The sequence below is a fragment of the Podarcis raffonei genome, chromosome 3 (genome assembly GCF_027172205.1).
Source record: "Podarcis raffonei isolate rPodRaf1 chromosome 3, rPodRaf1.pri, whole genome shotgun sequence".
Lineage (NCBI taxonomy): Eukaryota > Metazoa > Chordata > Lepidosauria > Squamata > Lacertidae > Podarcis > Podarcis raffonei.
Window position 1 is genome coordinate 82,136,798 of NC_070604.1, and position 20,422 is coordinate 82,157,219.

At 42.4% G+C, this 20,422-nt stretch overlaps 1 protein-coding gene across 9 annotated transcripts in view; it reads right to left on the reverse strand.

Moving 5' to 3' along the window:
- The window catches only part of SMYD3 (SET and MYND domain containing 3), a 349,559-nt gene that overhangs the window by 65,242 nt on the left and 263,895 nt on the right, over positions 1-20,422 (reverse strand). For all 9 annotated transcript variants that reach the window (XR_008329628.1, XM_053382716.1, XM_053382715.1 and 6 more), the window contains 3 exons: positions 15,700-15,767; positions 14,141-14,243; positions 8,200-8,310 (listed from right to left, as the gene is read on the reverse strand). Coding sequence is in view for 8 of the 9 variants with exons in the window: in XM_053382716.1 (XP_053238691.1) it covers positions 8,200-8,310; positions 14,141-14,243; positions 15,700-15,767 (282 nt within the window). In the remaining variant the exon portion in view is untranslated. The remainder of the gene's footprint in view (positions 1-8,199; positions 8,311-14,140; positions 14,244-15,699; positions 15,768-20,422) is intronic.

Below are 20,422 nucleotides of genomic sequence, written 5' to 3' on the forward strand. Positions count from 1 at the left end.
ATTATATTTTCTATGATAGAAATTTCTATGGTATATTATAGATTTTATGAAATAATTATAGTGCATTATTAATTTTTGTTCATGTTCAGGACGTGTAGAGTATCACAATACAGGATTTAAGTCTGCCATCAATCCTGTGCATGTGTTTCTGGGAGTTTGATTTCTCTGAAATCAATGAGGCTTACTTCTATGCCAACTTACACAGAGAAGCTGCTTTGTACAGAGGAAGACGATTCGTCCATCTAGCTCAGTACTGTCTCAGCACTGACAAATGGCTCTCCTGGGTTTCAGCTAGACGTCTTTCCCAGCCCTTTCCAGCCCTACCTGGATATTTCAAGAGATTGAACCTGAGGCCTTTTGCATGCAGTAGATGTACTTTACAACTGAACTACAGCCATTGCTGTAATTCCAGCATAATAAACTGTTGCTACATTTTGGCATAATGGACACCCCAAGCCAGCATATGATAAAGTGTTAGGGCTTGTTTCTACTGCCCAGCCACCAAATTCCAGTCAAGCCACTGGTCTGAGTCTCACAGGTACCTGAGGCCTGATGAAGGTATTTTGGCTGCTACATGGGACAATGGAGAATTTGTGCTTCTTTGAGACACTAATTTTGTGGAAATAGCTGATGCTATCTGATGTAGATTCGTATGCATTTATTCCCTTGCAAGGCTGTAGACAGAAAACAGAACAACAAAGCTGGAAAGTAATTGTGTGATGGAATTGGCCCCAAATAGTTAACATTTTGGCCTTCTCCTGGCAGAGAAAAAAAGTCTGCTTAAATTATCTACCAAAAGGTTTACGTTTCTTTCTAGGCTCCTGGCTTTGTGAGTAATGAGATTCTGTTCCTCTCAGATGACTACAAGGCTGGACTCTCAGGAGAGTGTTGTATTCCAATCCTGTTTCGGCAATTCAACATACTAAGCCTGCCAAATTGTCATGCCATATTAATGCCAGTTTCCCCTTCCAGTAGTCTCTGAATCTACATTTCTGGCAGACTTCTCAGAGTTCCCATTCATTTGTGTGAACTCTGCTTTATTTTCTGCGACCCCATGGCATCACAACCTACTCCAACATGTTCATAAATATTATGAACAGCTCCCTCAGAGAAAAGTGCCTTACAGCAACCAAGAGAGGTAAATAACCACTGGGGTCTCAGTCTCATTTGTCAAAGCCTGCCATTCGGTCTGCACTTGATGCTGACCAGGGTAAATCCTAGAAACCGGAAGCTGAAGGGGCAAGCTGGCCATTAAAACCAGAACTTAGACATGATTCCTGGGCTTTTAGTGACATTTCTGACTAAAATACAATATTGCATCTACCCTTGGCTACTCTGAAATACATACAAGACAATGAGGCTTCTTGAAATTTAACAACAAAACCAGCTTGTCTGTCCGCAACGGCCAAATGAATCCATGTCATCGCAGAATTACCGCCCCTGTTGAGATACAACAGCTGCCCACTACCTGTAATTTCTAGAAAGGATTGAAGACATTTCTGTTTTGATACGTTTTTACAGTTGGGTGGAAAGGTAGGTTAGGCCGAGAGGCCTCTACTGGCCCAGGGTCGTCTAGTGAGCTTCATGGCCAAGTGAGAATTTGAAATCTCGTCTCCTAGGTCCTGGTCTGACATGCTAACCTGGCTTTCACTCACAGCAGTGGCTCTCAATCAATCTCTCAGTCATAGGGCCTAAGATGGTTGATGATGGGGAATTACTCCCTTAGCTACTTGGATCCCAAACTGTTTAGGGCTTTGGACACCAGTACTAACACCCTGAATTGGGATCAGTAGCTCACTGGCAGCCAGTACAGAACTTTCAGGATGGGTGACACATGGTCCCATCAGACTTCCCCAGAAACCATCAAATTTCAAGAATATATATATATATATATTACTGTAATTCTAAAACAATGGAATTTAACAATACTTACTTCTGAGTAAACATGATTGGCTTTTGCTCTAAATCTGTGATTCCCAACATGGGGCACACCCCCACAGGGGGGCAATTCAACTTTTAAGGGGAGCAATTCAAGAATGAGTTATTAACAGTGAATGGCCTTTTAGGCTTCCTCCACGTAAATTGGTCACTTTTTTAATAATAATAATAATAATAATAATAATAATAATAATAATATGGCATGGGGAGTGGGGGGCACCAGGATTTTACAGATGCTTAGGTGGGGCATGGCCAAAAAATGGTTGGGAACCACTGTTCTAAATCTTCAGTGCCTTGACCAGCTTCTGAGCAGTCCCTGTTTAAAATATTTGCCACTCATATAATGTAATCTTAGCATTGCAAGTTAATGCACTAATTCAAGGTAGATCAATGCTAGGGTTTCAGCTTATGAGCATGCACTTTTTTCTACATCATAAAATATTACCTGTAGCAATGTATGTACCAAACAATACCACAAACCAAGGATACTACAGGAGCAAAAGCTGATTGCTAGCAAGTACACAGCTTCTGTTAGTTTTTCAGTTTTGAATACAGAAGTAATAACCTTAAAGATATGGCTGAAATGGGTGATACTAAAGCTGTAATCTATACATTTTCCACTAATAAAGGCTCTCAAAGAAGACCATGTGCAGAATTTTGCAGCGCTCACAGGAGACTACCGCGCTTTATTAATTTTGCACTCGTGAACTAGACCGCCAGACATTACAAAATGTGACAGGTCTTTTTTAAAAAAACCACACATATGAGTTTGTTGATATAGTGGCTCATTATCTCAAATAGGAATAGCAGATATTCAAGGGGTAGATTTCTAAATTGATGCTGATGACTTATACATTCTATGAAAGACGATACCATAATTTTCTCTGTGGAGGTAATGCTTGTAGAATGTAGGCATTTAATACTTACCTGAAGACAAAACAAAGTATTCCTTTGCCAGCTTAGCATTTGTAATTTTTCCTAATGCTATTTGTAAGGTACGTTGGTAGCGAGAGTTCTAGGGGAAAATAAACCTCTTGTAGAATTTCTCTTCAGTTGCAGTGCTACGAAGGCAAAATATGACAACCTACTATTTAACGTATGGGATTTTAGGAGGGGCACTGCTGGATGGACAAACTAATAATTACAAAAATATTTTTAAAACATTAGATTTAACCTGAAATTTCTGGGCTGGTAAAATGTAAACCAAGTAAACAAAGAACTTATCCAAAAACGTGGGAGGTGCTGTTAAATCTAGCATTTTAATTTTATGAGTATCATTGCAATGGTGTTGGTTTTGCTTTAATTTTACTATAAAGGGATAACTGATACAGAAATTCAGCAGCAATACTTTTTGGTAGGAGACATTCTCAAAATGCTAAGCAAATATATGAAAATTTCAGGGGGAGACTGTTTCAGAAAAGAAGGTCTGTTCTCACCTCACCCCACTGGCATAGGTTCCTGTGACCAGAATAGGCCATTGTGTTTGGTGTACCTATGTGACAACTACCGCCACTGAAAGTGAGTGACTCATGGGGTCCTTTGGATATAGATGGCAACAGCCACCTTCTGTTCCATCAGGGAAAGGGTGGGGTATAAATAAATACATAAAACAACAACAACAGCAGCAGCAGCAGCAGCATGGCTGTCCCATACAGTGATCAAACCTGCAACCTTGGCATTATCAGCACCACACTCTAACCAACTGAGATATCCACCTGAGTGGATATTCCACTATGCTGCATGCAGGGAGTTGGACGAGATGATTCTCAGGATCCCTTCCAATTCTACAATTCTATGAACAGTAGGCCCCAAGCAACAATTTGGGGCAAGTGGCACAGACTGAAGTACATTCCCTATAATCTGCACCATTCTGCTTGTTTTCAAACATCCCTATACAACAATGAGAACTGTGCAGTGCTTATTGGATCACACCACTTGCTTTCATCGGTAATTGTAAGGATGAACAGATCATCCTTTCTCCTGTCCATACTAGCTTCATATATCTTCATTCATAACTCTGTTCCCTCCCATTTTCACATGCATGAACCTTGTTTCCAGGGTCCCACAGTCTGCAGAGTATAGGGCAGCTGCTGCTTCCTTCAGAAACACAGGCTGCACACCTTTCCTGTCTTTCCATCAGACCAAGAAAGCCCTGCTCATCATGGGGGAAAGCACACAATGCAGCTTACAATTCCCCACCGGTTCCTTATCCTCCCTTGCTCTGCATCCTGCCCTTTCCATGACTCCTTGTGAGGTGAAGAGACTAGAAACTTGCAGCTTCTCGTCAGCCCATCCTTACCCATCTGGGCTGTTTCTTAGTTGGACTAGTTGTGGGAGCAGTCAGTGGGGCAGGGGTGCTTACCTGATCTCCCAACGCTGACAATGCCGTGACTTATTGAGAGGCAAAGGGACAAGACAGGAGTTATGTTGGATTCTTGGAGGTTTCTACACAGAGGCTGGATGGCCATCTGTCATGGATGCTTTAGCTGAGATTCCTGTATTGCAGAGGGCTGGACCAGATGACCCTTGGGTCCCTTCCAACTCTAAGATTCTGTGTTGCCATGACGCAAATATACTGCCACAGCTAATTTGATGTTCCTGCTGGGGCGTTTGCACTGCACTGACTGAGCCCCTCACCGTCTTAGTAAGCTCCAGTGTCACCAGTGATGGGACATTGGGTAAGCACTGCTGTCTCATCATCTCCTTGCTAGTCTCCATTGAAGGAGCGTCTCCACCTCCATCGTTCTGCCCAGACACTGAGGTCCAGCGCAGAGGGCCTTCTGGTGGTTCCCTCGCTGCGAGAAGCCAAGTTACAGGGAACAAGGCAGAGGGCCTTCTTGGTAGTGGCACCCGCCGTGTGGAACACCCTCCCACCAGATGTCAAAGAGAAAAATAACTACCAAACTTTTAGAAGACATCTGAAGGCAGCCCTGTTTAGGGAAGCTTTTAATGTTATTGTATTTTAGTGTTTTGTTGGAAGCCGCCCAGAGTGGCTGGGGAAACCCAGCCTGATGGGCGAGGTATAAATAATAAATAAATTATTGTTGTTGTTGTTGTTGTTGTTGTTAGCAAATAGCTGGTCTTGCATCTTCTCCCTATATCTGCTAATGGGATTTGACAATCCACATGAAACTCTAAACTTTCATTAGATCCTACTAGATTTTCAGACACAGCATATATGTCATGTGAAAGATCACATAAAACTTGGGTATTATCAGAGAAGGAACCATCATGAAAATTGAATAAAGTGCTGTCTGAGTGCAACCCTAGTGGGTCTTGCTAAGTGAGCATGCCTCAGATTGTGCTGCAAACACAGCTATAGCTAAATAAGCTATGGTGCTCTCAGGTTAATCACTTTGCGCAAATAATTATACCTTAAAATACTTAATCAAACAATACTGTACTTTAACACAGATTGCTTGCACAAAACTCTTCCAAAATATGCCTTGGATAGTAATTACATGTGAAACAAATAAAAAAGCACTAATCATCTTCTGATAATTATCAGAAAACAGCTGTGATAGGAAATTGGTTACAAACTGATTTTTCAATAGCCACAAGTGTGCACTCACTCATAAAATTATTCAGCACAAGGACTGGCCTGGAGCCAGTGAAGGACAAAAATAAATCTGATATCACTGTAAAGAAGAGAGTTCAGGCCCAACATATTGCATACTGAGAGAATAACTGACAGCTTTATGAAATCCGTGGCCTATGGAGTAACAGTTTGTAAAAAAGAAATCACTGTAATTGTATCAATACAGCTCAGTAGTTGCACACAGAGGGGAAAACAGAGATGAACACAAGGGAGTTAGGTCTGACCACAGATTTTAAAAGCCAGAAAAAAAACTGTAAAGGGATTCTGCCTGGTGAAAAAAAATATAGGTTATAGCGTTTTACCAGGAATTCCTGTATGCTGTCAATATTCTTTGGTTGGGTAAATTCATGTTATAGGAATAAATTCATGGAGATAATAAGGGTTGCCTCTAGGACGGATTACTGTAATGTGCTCTGGGTGGGGCAACCCTTGAAGCTAGTTAAAGAGCTTGCAGTGGGTGCAGAATGCAGTGGCCAGGCTGCCAAGTGGAGAGCCTGGCTATATGTACACAACACTTGTACTGACAGGTCTACACTGGCTGCCAGTTTGCTACCAAGTGACATTTAAGGTCTTGTTATTAATATATAAAGCCCCAAACAACTTGAGGTCAGGTTATCAGAAGGAACAACTTCTCCCATGTAGACCTGCTAGGTCACTAAGACCTTTTGAGGATGCCCTATTAATTGCGCAGCAAGCTGCTGCTTTGTCTTGCAACATTGCAGCCACTGGCCTCCTCAGTGGTGATGCCAACATTATGGAATGTCTTCTCCTCTGCTATATGACAGACACCAACAGTGCCATGGTTTTGCCAATGGTGGATGCACAGACATTTCTTGACCAGTGAGGTGTATTTCTATTGCCTCTGGATTATGCTGCTGATGTTTCAATATGCTATTTTACAGTGCTATTCTACCAAGAAGCATATGGCTGTTGGGTTGTGGGATTCTTTTTTTACAGTTGTATACAGCCTTGAGATTTTGCCTTGAAATGAAAAGCAGTCTAGGAATGATTTTGAAGTTTAAAAAACAGTTACCAAATGAAAAACAGAAGAACTTCAGATTAGAACTCGTCTGAGGGGCTCCACTAATGACAGTATTGGGCATGTGGCCCTTAATTTTCTCTTGATAAAGCAGCATTACCAAAGCCTGCAAGATAGCTTGCAAGGGAATTTATCACTAGACAAATTAAATTTTCTTCTGTAAAAAGAGAGAGAGAAAGAAGAAAAGCAACGAAAGTGGAACCGTAAGCCTTTTCTATAGGAAGAATTAGGGCACTGTTTACTTTTCATTAGTGGAAAATATACCTTGTGACAAGCCTTAATGAATGTAATGTGAGTAACTCCAAGGGCTGGGGTTCCAAATATGTGGATTTCTTTTCTTTATCTTTTTTCAAAATGCTTTTTATTAGATTTTTCATTGGTTATTCATATACATATTCAGTCCTTTCTTTTCTTTTTTTACATATACTGTGTACATATATAGACCAGACAATATCCGTATTTCTTCACAAGTGACTTCCCACCACATCATTGCGGCTTCATCTGTCTTCTTTCTATTTACAACTGCTTTGCTTTGCAGTCTCATTCTTTGGGTTTTTGGCTAGTTCTTTCTCATTTATACTTATCTCTTTTCTAATTTGCTCCATTTTATTCTCTCTAATTTTCTTCTGGATGGCATTTTGTTGGGTAGAGAAGCCTCGCATAAAAGCCTTGCTTGCGTCCCAAATCACCCTGATGTCCGTTTCCTGGTTTGTGTTTATTTCAAAAAATTCTTTTAAAGTCTTGTGCTTTTTAAAGTATTCTTCCATCATTCAAGATATTTTCCTTCATTCTCCATCTCCATCTCATTCTCCTGCTGTTTCTTAATTCTAGAGTAACTGGGTTATGGTCTGACATTAATGTTGGTCGTACTTCTGTGGTTTTTTTCTTTGTTTTTTCAATATTAAATTATTTGACAGCCACATTCTATCTATTCTCCCTGCTGATTGTTTTGCCTCTGAGAAGCGCATGGATTACTTCTCGTTCGAGTGTTTAAGTTTCCAAACATCGTTTAAATTCAGATTCTCCACCACCTGAAAGGAGGTCTGTGGTAGTCTTCTCTTTTTTATTCTTTCTCTCTCGCTGTTCTATCTAGTTCTAATGAGGTTACTCTATTGAAATCGCCTAGTAGTGCTATATTTTCATTACTACAATCCAATAATCTTTCCTCCAGTAATTTGTAAAATTCTACCTTTCTTTCAATTTGGGGTGTAGATTCCTATTACAATTATTTTCTCTCTTTCATATATTATTTGCACTCCTATAATTCTGCCTTCTTCATCCTTAAATAATAATTTCGGATCTAACTTTGGATTAGCATAAATTACAATTCCTCTTATATATATATATATATATGTTGGACGAAATAAAAATATGTTCATTTCTTTATTTTGTAAAGGCGATAAGAAATGCCAGCCCCTAAAAGTCAGCAGAAGAGTCCACCCATAGTCTCATCCTTTGAACTGATACTTATTTATTGCTATTCTTTCATTCACATGGGTATTTTTTCAGAATAAAAGCAGATACAAGGACAAAGGCCATTTGCAGTTAGACCCCAGGGCACCATCAGAAAGGCATGAAACTGTGTATCTATTGTTCTGCCCAGAAGTGGGCTCAAAGAACTCACCTTGCTTTGTGAATGGCACATAGGGCAGTCACATTCAAAACAATATTGGCGCTTCAGGTGCTGCTGACGATCCGGAGTAGGCATCATTGTTTCAATATAGCTGATGGTGAGCTGCAGACAACAAAGCAGGGGAAATTCTGTGGTAATTTGACAAAAGACTGCATATCATCCACTGCTAAAATAAAAGGGATCCTAAGTTTAAAGTATCATGCAATCATCTATGAATGACAACAGACACATCCATGAATGACAACCTAACCTACCACACAGGATCAGTTGTGAGAAGAAAATGGGAGGAATCCCACTGTTCCTCACCCTGCCCATAGAAGAAATGCTTGATGCAAATATCATGGATGAGCTCCATTTGGCTCTTACTCTGGCTCTGGCACATGGAAGAGGTACAGAGCTTTTACTTCTGCTTTCGAATAAACCCCAGTTTAGTGTTATGTCTGAACCTTAAACTCTGACTGAAACAAGCCAATTTGGTAGACTAAGTCCTGATGTTGGTTTGTTTCAATAGGCCATAGCTAAGACTAACCACAGGGGACGCGGGTGGCGTGGGTCTAAACCACTGAGCCTCTTGGGCTTGCCAATCAGAAGGTCAGCGGTTCGAATCCCCACAACGGGGTGAGCTCCCGTTGCTGGGTCCCAGCTCCTGCCAACCTAGCAGTTCAAAAGCACGCCAAAAAAAGAAAGAGTGCAAGAACAGTGGTACCTCGGGTTACAAACACTTCAGGTTACAAATGCTTCAGGTTACAAACTCCACTAACCCAGAAATAGTACCTGGGGTTAAGTGAAGTACCTGGGGCTTCAGGATGAGAACAGAAATTGCATGGTGGTGGCCCGGCAGCAGCAGGAGGCCCCATTAACTAAAGTGGTACCTCAGGTTAAGAACAGTTTCAGGTTAAGAATGGACCTCCAGAACGAATTAAGTTCTTAACCCGAGGTACCACTGTAGATAAATAGGTACCGCTCTGGCGGGAAGGTAAGCGGGATTTCCGTGCGCTGCTCTGGTTTCGCCAGAAGCAGCTTAGTCATGCTGGCCACATGACCCGGAAAAACTGTCTGTGGACAAATGCCAGCTCCCTCAGCCTGTAAAGCGAGATGAGCACTGCAACCCCAAAGTCGTCTGCGACTGGACTTAACTGTCAGGGGTCCTTTACCTTTTTTAAAGACTAACCACAGGTTGTCTGAGTTTGGATATACAGTGGACCCTCGGGTTACGTGACCTTCGGGTAACGTAACTTTCGGGTTGCAAACGCAGCAAACCCGGAAGTGTATTTTACCTGGTTTCGCCACACACGCATGCACAGAAGCACTCTATCACACCGCATGTGTATGCAGAAGCGGCGCCTCTACTTGCAAATTTTTTAATATTACATTCGTATCCAGAGGGTCCACTGTAATGCAAAACTGGGGTTAATTAACAAGAGAAGCAAAAGTTTCTGAGAGGGGGAGCGTATGAGCCTGGGGTTTATTCAAATGATAACCTAGTTTATCATTACATTCACAAAATGCTCGTTTACAAAGCTATTGTACTACCAACTTTACTGTACGCTTGTGAAACATGGACCACGTATAAACGCCATCTCCAACTCCTAGAAAGATTCCATCAACTGTGTCTCTGAAAAATTCAACACATCACTTGGGAAAATAGGTGTGATGGCCTGGGATTCCGATTCAGATGTTGAACCGGAGGAATCCCAGCCTGCACAGGAGTCCCCGCCTCCAGGGCCGGCTGAACTGGGGCAGGGCCTTGATTCTGAAGCGCCTGCACCTGTGCTGGATCCTCAGGAGCAGGCACCAGGTGAATCTACTCTGGCTCCGGAGGTGGTTGAGGACACAGTGCCTACAGGTGCGCCTCTCCCAGCCCTGTCAGGGGAAGGTGAGTCTCCCCCTGGGTCCAGTAACCCTCCAGCCTCTCCTGAGCTGCAGAGGCTCAGGGCAGAGAGGCGGAGGGAACTGGTTTCTCCCAGGAGGAGTGCTCGCCTTAAGGCCAGGAGAGGCGGGTCTCCTGGGGGCCGGGACCGCCCCTGGCCTCAGAGAAGATAAAGGCCAGTCAGCCCGGTCCCAGGTTGCGGGAGCAACGCCGTTGAAGAGCTGTTTTGGCCAGCACCCAGTCCTGTTCCTCCAGAGTTCCTGTCCTTGCCCAGCTCCTCGCTTTGGACCCCGCTTCGCCCGTGGAGGACTGTCTGCCGACCCTCGACTCAGGTCCCGGACCTCGCCCCACAGTAACCTCCCCCCGGGACCAGCACAATAGGCAAACTAATGCCAGTGTACTGGAAGAAGCAAAGATCACCAGTGTCAAAGCAATGATTCTTCCAACATCAACTTCGTTGGACAGGTCATGTTGTTTGGGTGCCTGGTTATCATCTTCCAAAACAACTACTCTATTCCCAACTTAAGAAAGGAAAGCGAAATACCAGTGACCAACAAAAGAGGTTTAAAGATGCTCTCAAGGCAAATCTAAAAAAATATAGTATAAGCGCTGATAACTGGGAAACACTGGCCTGCGAGCCCTCCAACTAGAGAACAGCCTTTACCAAAGGTGTCATGGACTTTGAAAAAGCAGAAACAGGGCAAAAAGGAGATATGAGCTAAGAGGAAGGCACGTTTGGCAAACCCTCATCATGATCAACTCCTGCCCAGAAACCTACTGTATGTTCCCACTATGTAAGGACATGTGGATCCAGAATTGTACTCCACAATCACTTATAGACTCACTATTAAGACCATTTGTCTTCCAGCGAGTCCGTAAGTGACTCTTACTCAGCTACGAGTGATGGCCAAAGAAGAAGAAAAGAAAGAAGTCTTCTGAATAGCAGCCATAGATTCTGCAGCTATAGATTCAAGGATGCTTAACAACTCCTTAACTGCTTTGAAGGGGGCACACTGTGCTTCATTCATCATTTTTATTCTTACTCAAAGCTTATTTTGGTGGGATTCTAACCTGTACAAGTTATTTTTTGGTAGCGATCAAAAGCATAAGAGGTATCCAATTATATTTTTGATGGTGTGGACATTAATGTGTTCAGGAAGCTGTATCATCCATAAAACATATTGGGATTCCTTAACACATTATTAATTTGTAAAGTATCATTCAGTGTGTTACCAAAAAGGGAATATCTATTCATAGAAAATACTGTTCTCCCAGTCCCAGCTGCAGGTTTTATTATTAAAAAAATACAAGCATTTTTTCTTGTTAGTGGAGGGTTAATCAAAGGTGGTTGGATGGTGAACTTACTCTGCAAGACTGTCTGTTCTGATAACTGAAGAAGAGTATTCATTTAAAGATATGAAATGTGACAAGCATTGGCTAATAGGCTTTAATTCAGTGCAGATAGGTTTGAAATACCTGCGCCTGGTGCTCTAGTTATTATATGAATACTATATGCTGAACATGAAGATTTATAGAGTGCATAGAATTAGATAGCCACCCCAAGGGAGCAGCAGAATTGGTTCGAGCAGAGCCAAGGCTGAATGCAATTCAAATGTAAGTGAAACATTGAGATTGCTTAACTCAGAGTTACGGAATCTTTAGAACAGGAGCCAACTAAATATTTGATTTCTTTTAAATGTAGCAAGAAGTTGAATTTATTCATGAATGAGTCACAATGGTCTGCAGGCAGACCATTAGGGCTTTCTGCTTTTTGTTTCCAACTTTGTATTTTTCCTTTTCTCTCTCTTTCCAAACACAGAAAGAGTTAAAACATTTGGAGACTGACATGGCAGAAAAATGAAAACTGGAGCTCCCACTCTAACAAGGTTGAGGTGTTATAATTGCTTCTGAGTGACTAGGATCAGATTTAAGACTCAACTAGCCTTGTAATTAGAAGCAGACAGACTGTCAAATAACTACAGCTGTTCTATAGTGGTTTCAGTCTTCCTTATATTAAACCCAGTTATATATGGGCCAGAAAGGGGTCCTATTGCTTCATCACAGAACAAGAATGTTAAGCCTGTCTTCTTATCCTTGCTGATTCTGCCTTTAGCAGTACTGTACTGCTGTGACTTCCAGGAGATTCCCTTTAACTAATTGTGTGATTGTAGGCATGTCTACTCAAGAGTTCAATGGGACTTATTCTCAGGTAAGCGGATAAAGGATTGCCGACTAAGAGGGCTGCATTGGATGGAACCACAAGAGAAAATAACTCAGAAAAAGGTCAATCTGGTTGTGAACTTGACCACAGAGATTTGGATAATTTTGCCTAGTCATTAAAGTCGATGGCATCTTCCAAAGACTGGATTTAGAGACTCTTAGCAAGTTTATAGATAAGGACAGAAAGGCAGAGTGTCATTGAGAGGTTTGGTTTCATGGACAATCTGCATGTGCCTTGGGACTATATGTCTAATTTGTATGTGTAATTTGTGTAATGTGTGATTGTCCTTCAGAATACAGGGCATTTAGCTGACTCCCTTTTTGAAAGGACTCTCCCTTCCCAATCCATACTCGTTCTGCCCGGACACTTAGGTCCAGCTCCGAGGGCCTTCTGGCGGTTCCCTCACTGCGAGAGGCCAAGTTACAGGGAACCAGGCAGAGGGCCTTCTCGGCAGTGGCGCCCGCCCTGTAGAACGCCCTCCCATCAGATGTCAAAGCGATAAACAACTACCTGACATTCAGAAGACATCTGAAGGCAGCCCTGTTCAGGGAAGTTTTTAATATGTGACATTTTAGTGTATTTTTCATCTTTGTTAGAAGCTGCCCAGAGTGGCTGGGGAAACCCAGCCAGATGGGCGGGGTACAAATAATAAATTATTATTATTATTATTATTATTATTATTATTATTATTATTAAGGCCCCACTGAACCTAGCTGTGACTTTTCATAATTTTAAAGAGTAATAGTCCTATCCTATGCTTAAAAATCCTATGTTCAATCTGTGCTAGTTTAATTTGGGCCCCACTGGAATTAATGTGAAAGGTTAATCCTGACTAAGTAGTGTCCCACTGATTTTAGTGGGAGCTATGTGCAGCTAATTTAGTCTGGCTCCAAGCTCATATGTTTGAGTATTTTTACTGCAACCTTAACACCAATGCTATTTATTCTTGTATCACTCCTACTGAGTGAGATGTTTTAATGTGCAACAACCAACAGCGGAGTTGGACTTTTGTTGGAATAAACAATTAAAATTGTGATTCAGATAGAAGGAGCTCCATATAAACTTTGCTGAGATCCAGCATTAGACAGCAAGCCCAAGAGATGAAGTCTGTGAACTCAACACCATATTATATTCAGGTAGATTGGTTCACATATCTGAAGAAGTGTGCATGCACACAAAAGCTTATACGCAGAACAAACTTAGTTGGTCTCTAAGGTGCTACTGGACAATTTTTAAATTTTATTTATTTATTTATTTCAACCATATTTTATTTTGCAAGTAGCAGTCTTCTGAGGGCATGCATTGGATATGCCCATATTTGAAAAAGAAAATGGTGTGAAACATTTCTCTGATAAGGAACACAAATCATTTGGGAAGGGCATTTCTCCAAGTCATTTTTAATAAAACCAACAAGGAAACGACCCCTGCCTTGTTACTTTTCTTGCCAATGAAAGGTTTACTGCTTCAGCATGGTTTCAATCTGACAAATGCTTATTGTTGTAATGATTTAGTGAATGCAGCATTCCACCCAGAAGTATCGTAAGTGTTTTTTATCAGGGTAAAGGCACTCAAATACAAACAAAATGAAGTGCCTAGAGGAGGAATGGAGGGAGAAGAATTCATCAAGACTGCCAGTGATTTATGAGAGGTAATGATTATGAGACCCAGACAGTGTGAAGAGAAGATTCCCTTTATCATCTTCTTCCTGATAGCTATGAGATAGGAAGAAGCATCAATATATCATCAAAGTGTTAAAGCTGGTGGCCCTGCAGTCTGGAAGTTATTTAAGGAGATGCAACCGCTGCAGGTGTCTGTGACGGAAGAGAGAACAAGCTAATTACCTCTTCACCCATCTCAATGTCCCGGATGCAGCGGAGGTGGAGCCGGGGACCCTCAAAGACGATCACGCAGTTGGGATCACAACTGTTGTTCAGCAAAGACATGCTAAGGAAGGAAAACAACATTGGTTTAATGGAAAAAAGGTTTCCAGGTGCAAATACGAAGTCTGAATAGAGAAGCCTCCACTCCTCATTCCCTCCCTGGTGTCTTGAATGCTGTGTCAGCAGGTTTTTAGGTCCAGTGCAAAGGGAGGCAAATGTAGTTTCCATGGCACCTGACATCCACATCAAGAACTCAGGTACATTGGAAAGTTACATTTCCCAGGTTCTCTTGTGCCTGGGCTGCTGCTGCTGCAGTAGTGCTGAAGACACCAAGAAGGAAGTGGGGTACTTGGTTTACACACTCTGCTGGGAGATATGGAATCTATTTAAAATGCAGCCAAATACTAAAAGCTAGGCAAGTTTTAATTCCAAGACAGATACTCATAAAGTTTAGTGTTGTCACCGCCTTTCCCCTGGCTTTTGACACTTGGGATGTATATTGTAGGACTCACCCTATTTTTGAGATTGTAAATTGTTTTGAACTGTTTTAAACGGCTATAACCCATTCTGGGACAACAAGGTAAAGGGCAGGCAATGAATTAAAATCATCATCATCATCATCACTTGTGGTCAATGGTCACTGATGGCATTTATGCCCCTTCCTACCATCACCCAATGCGAAAGAGGTGTTTGCTTCAAAGTACCCAGGTAACTTTCAAGCTGCGTGCTCATTAATTTAAGTTCCATCTAGTGGGAGAAAGAGTCTTCTTCAAATATACAATATTATGGGTTGTGTTCAACCAAGTTTTACATAGAGTAAAGGTAAAGGTCCAGTCGTGGCCGACTCTGGGGTTGTGGCGCTCATCTCGCTTTATTGGCCAAGGGAGCCGGTGTACAGCTTCTGGGTCATGTGGCCAGCAGGACTAAGCCGCTTCTGGCGAATCAGAGCAGCGCACGGAAATGCCATTTACCTTCCCGCTGGAGCGGTACCTATTTATCTACTTGCACTTTGACGTACTTTCAAACTGCTAGGCGGGCAGGAGCAGGGACTGAGCAACGGGAGCTCACCGTTTTGCAGGGATTTGAATCGCCGACCTTCTGATCGGCAAGTCCTAGGCTCTGTGGTTTAACCCACAGCGCCACCCGCTTCCCTCTTTACATAGAGTAGACCCACGGAAATTAATGGACTTGGGTTAGTTCTGTCTACTAATTCCAATAGGTCTACTCTGAGTATTATTAACATTGGATATAACCTTCTGTCTGATGCTCCCTTCCCAACTCTGAATGCTGGGAATTCAACAGGCTCCAGTGCCATGTGGCTCAATTATCCAAGGCAGGGGGGAAGGAATTGCAGCTGTGGAATTTTCCTGTGAATTGTTTTCATTTCTAAAATTTCTTGATTCATTACAGTACCTGTTTCTCCTCCCCCCCCCCCCGAAGCCTGGGACTGAGTGCATCTCTGTGCAATAGAACTAGAATCCTGGAGGTTTTGCCTATGAGTTAAGGAATGCCCACAGTACCTGGGATAAAGGCCAACACCAACATTCTGCATCTCTCCATTGCTAATGCTGAAACAGTTGCAGGTCACCTGTAAAAACAAGGTTATAATCCATGATTAGTATTACTAGAGCCATTGAGAAACTTTGTATCCGAGTGAAAGAAATGTTTAAAATACAAGGCAGCAACTGCTGGGTAATTAGAGTAGGGATATTCAAGTCCAGCACAGAGGTACCCTTTCATATTACAGCATTTAAATCTGGGACACAACCTCAAAAAAATAACGAAGCCAATTAGGTGCTGAAATGCCAGTGTCCTTTAAAAGGCTGCCAAAATACAAGTTTAGATATATGCTGAGACCCCATTTTCTAGTCCGCAAGAAAACACACAGACACACACAGTTTCATCCTATGGATGTTTGCAGTGTTACATTAATCAAAACTGAATCACCAAATCTGCCTACAGAGTAATTTCACATGTCTTGACAGGAAAGCTGATTTAAATGAATATACAAACAGTAATAAAATGCCTTAACCCTCCCCCACAAAACACCCCACATTAATTAGTCTGTTATTTAACCCATTCATACTTCCCAACCATTTACAAAAGTCATACATCTTAATTATGTTTCTCCTGCTGCTATTGGAAACATAATTCGAGACAACACTTGTGAGCTATGTTTAGTCCATTTCTTTTATAAAAGCAATTAAAGTGTTACAAAAATATTGACCTTGTTTTTCAGTACATAAAAAATTAGCAACTCTTTCCAGCTGGGAGAAAAATCGTCCCATTTCTCTGAAATACTTTTCCTAAGTGTCTTACAATAGAGTCCTATAGATCTATGTGGTTTCAGCATTACAGAATGATTCATGCCAAGAGTTACAAGGCTGGTTAAAGCAGCGAGGCAAATATGCCCTGGCCTATTGCTCATCGCCATGTGTTTGATGCCTAAGACCGCTGCTTTGGGAGGAAGAAATATGGAGAAGAGATATTCTGTACATGTGGTGAAAGAGAGTGGAGAAGCAACAGGCAGTGGAAGGGTTAATCAAAATCCCCTTCCCTTGATGTCTACTCTGCTCCACATCACACATCCCTTCCAGAGTTGCCTTTCCATTGTCAAAGCAGCTGTTGGGCTTTTGTTACATGCACATGCTGCCTTGAGGACTGGGCCAGGTTGTCCTCTCACAGGATGTTGTGACTCTAGGGAATCCTTCATTTAGTTATTACAAGCATTTATGGACCACCCTTCATCTCAGTAGATCCCAGAGTGGGATACAAATTAAAAACTGCACAGAAATACATAAAACCAATCCAAACAAAGAAAACAGTTAAAACAGCAAAGCAGACTAACTATCACAAATTAGTTCTTACAAAAGAAAAAAAATAGTGAAAATGCCTGAGCAAACAGTTGTAAGCAGTGGTGTAGTGTGGGGGGTGCTGGGGGGCCAGCCGCACCGGGCGCAACATCTGAGGGGGGGCGCGCTAATCTAGTGGAAGAGACTCGAGTGCTAAAATCCACAGGTTAGGGGGCGCAAATTACTTGCCTTGCCCCGGGTGCTGACAACCCACGCTACGCCACTGGTTGTAAGTCTTTCCCTCGATGCTGAAAGGGTAACAAGTGTGCTTGCGTGGCAAGGCCCCAAACCCTTCCCCTTTGCTGGAAGAAAGACACTTGACTTTATTTTAGGGTAATGGGCTAAGAAAGGCCACAACTTTATCGGTTACAGAATGTGAGTGGTATTGGCTTAGGCATTGGAACCGAACCGACTATATCTGACTCCTGCCCGCCTGCAGGAAGTCTCAGAAGTGTTAACCACCAGTAGGGGGAGCCCTGTTGATGTATATCAACTAGGAACTCCCCCAGGGTCACCAACAGGGGTTGTGCCATGGCCCTAGCCCCCACCAGGGCTTCAGATGGGGCCACACCCCCTGGATTCCTTTAACGGAATACCCTTGAAATAGGAGGTGCCAATTTTCCAAGCAGAAAATATTCCTACCAGGCCCCTTCAACAGGCGACCAACCGAGGTCCGTAGCAAGGTCAAAGGATTAAGAGCTTAATCTTAGGAAGGGATGGTGGGAGAACTGCGTGAGTAGGAACCAGAAAAAGAGGCGAGTTCCCGCTGGCGGACTGCTCACATAGAGCATGCCACGCCCCCTGGCCAACTGGATTGTTCCACCTAGGGCGTGATGCGGAAGGGACTCCCTATGACGCGGGGGCTAGCACACAGGGCGGGGTCATGTCCAGCCCGCAACTCCATTTGCCTGGGGAAGGGAAATGGCTTTCTCAGGGGAGGGTATTATACCAATGGGGCATCACTACAGAGAGAGGCCCTTTCTCATCTCAATGTATGAACACACTTCCCCAGGAATGGTTATGTGGAAAAGAACCTCCTCTGAAGGTCTTAAGACACAGGCAGGATGAGCTCTGAGGTCCTTGGAGTTTAGAGGTTTGCTGGGAGCAAAAACAAATAAAGGTATGCAGTGTTTCCCCCCAAAAAAAATGTTTAGGTAAAGGTAAAGGTACCCCTACCCGTACGGGCCAGTCTTGACAGACTCTAGGGTTGTGCGCCCATCTCACTCAAGAGGCCGGGGGCCAGCGCTGTCCGGAGACACTTCCGGGTCACGTGGCCAGCGTGACAAAGCTGCATCTGGCAAGCCAGCGCAGCACACGGAAACGCCGTTTACCTTCCCGCCAGTAAGCGGTCCCTATTTATCTACTTGCACCCGGAGGTGATTTCGAACTGCTAGGTTGGCAGGCGCTGGGACGGAGCAGCGGGAGCGCACCCCGCTACGGGGATTCGAACCGCAGACCTTTCGATCGGAAAGCCCTAGGCGCTGAGGCTTTTACCCACAGCGCCACCCGCGTCCCAAAAAAAATAAAAATGTTTAGGGGTACTCTTATTTTGACTCAAGAAAATCATCATTTTATAGTTCAAATCGGGGAAAATAAACACAGTAAATGGACAAAAGTACAAAGATTCACAAAATGTTTAAGGGTACACGTACCCCTGCGTCCGTCCAGAAAAAAAGGAGTGGCCCTTTTCTATCAAGTTTTACGTCAAGGAAGTGAATACTATACAAATAACACACACACAAAAAGAGCTTATGAAGATAAAGCCTTTTTCGACTAGTTTCAAGACACCTTCTGGTATAACTCCATTATGTGCACAAACAAAAAAGAACAAGGCAGGGGTCCATCAACAGCATATTTACAGATCTGGAATACATGAACAGTAAGCAGGGCCATACGAACTATAGATGCAAGCAAACCGTTGAAGTTGAGTAACCCTTTGACTGACCGAATTGAGATGTGAACTCTGTAACTCCAACTGGTATTGTAATGTCTCAGATACATGGAGGTAACTGAGAAAATGTAGATGTTCTTAAATGTTGTTGTCATAAATATGAAGTTCTCGGAGTTTCTATGCAACTGTTCTCCTCTCTGAATCCACAAAGCTTTGGAGTAGAGTGCGGGGAGCCACCTGATGAGAGATGCAGCTATAGAAAGGCTATTAGTGATTAACACCCACTGTGGATAAAGGGGAGGGGAACTCCACTAATTAGCAAGAAAGGCATTTCCCTTTGCAGCGTTCTTGATCTTGATATCTCCATACAACACACACACACTAATGATGGCACTGCTTTTTAAGCCTTTGCTATTTTTGTAGTCAGCCCCAGCCTTCTCAGGATGAGACACAGCCTCCATCTGCGGGATTCTTCTTTGTACCCACTAGGAGCTTTCCCCGCTTCCAATTTATCTAAGCGAAGCAATCCAGGGGTGCCAACAAACAGAAGTTGGCTGATTTCATTTTAATAAAAAATAAAATAAAATGTAAAAGATCCCCCCGCCCCCCACTATTTCATGGAATCTGCAGAAAGGGAGGAACTACAAAACAGAGAAATATAGTAGAGAAAATGAAGAAAGGATGTAGAAGCCTGGTGTTAGCTTATACATACATTCTTTTTTTAAAAAAGTAATATTTATTAAAATTTTAAAGGTTAAACAAAAACAGTACAATACATCATAATAAGGAAAAAGAAAAAAAATGAAAAAGAAAAAACAGAAAAATAGAAACAATTAAAAAACACAACGAACCTTCCCACAACTTATCTTTCATTTGCTTGTTTCCTTGACCTCCTCACACCTCCCTTTTTTGTATTCTAGTTCAGTTAGCTATTTCAGCAAATCCTTTCCCTCTTTTCCAATTTTTGTCCTGTAATTTATCTTAATATAATATAGCTTAACTTTCCCTCCTTTCACCAATTAACAGTCTGTTTTTTCCTAAAGCTTTATAACCTTTCTGCTAAAACCACATAGCTTCATTCCAACATCTTTCTAACATTCATTAATTTTACAATATTTCTGTAGATAGACTTTAAATTTCTTCCACTCTTCTTCCACCGACTCTTCTCCTTGGTCTCGGATTCTGCCAGTCATCTCAGCCAGTTCCATGTAGTCCATCACCTTCATCTGCCATTCTTCCTGGGTGGGTCTTCCAGTACTTTGCAATAAGTATTCTTGCTGCTGTTGTAGCATACATAAAGAAAGTTCTATCCTTCTTTGGCACCAATTGGCCGACCATGCCCAGGAGAAAGGGCTCTGGCTTCTTCAGAAAGGTATATTTAAATACCTTTTTCATTTCATTATAGATCATCTCCCAGAAAGCCTTAATCCTTGGGCCTGTCCACCAAAGGTGAAAGAATGTACCTTCCATACATTCTAAAGATATTTCTTCTGCCTAAGG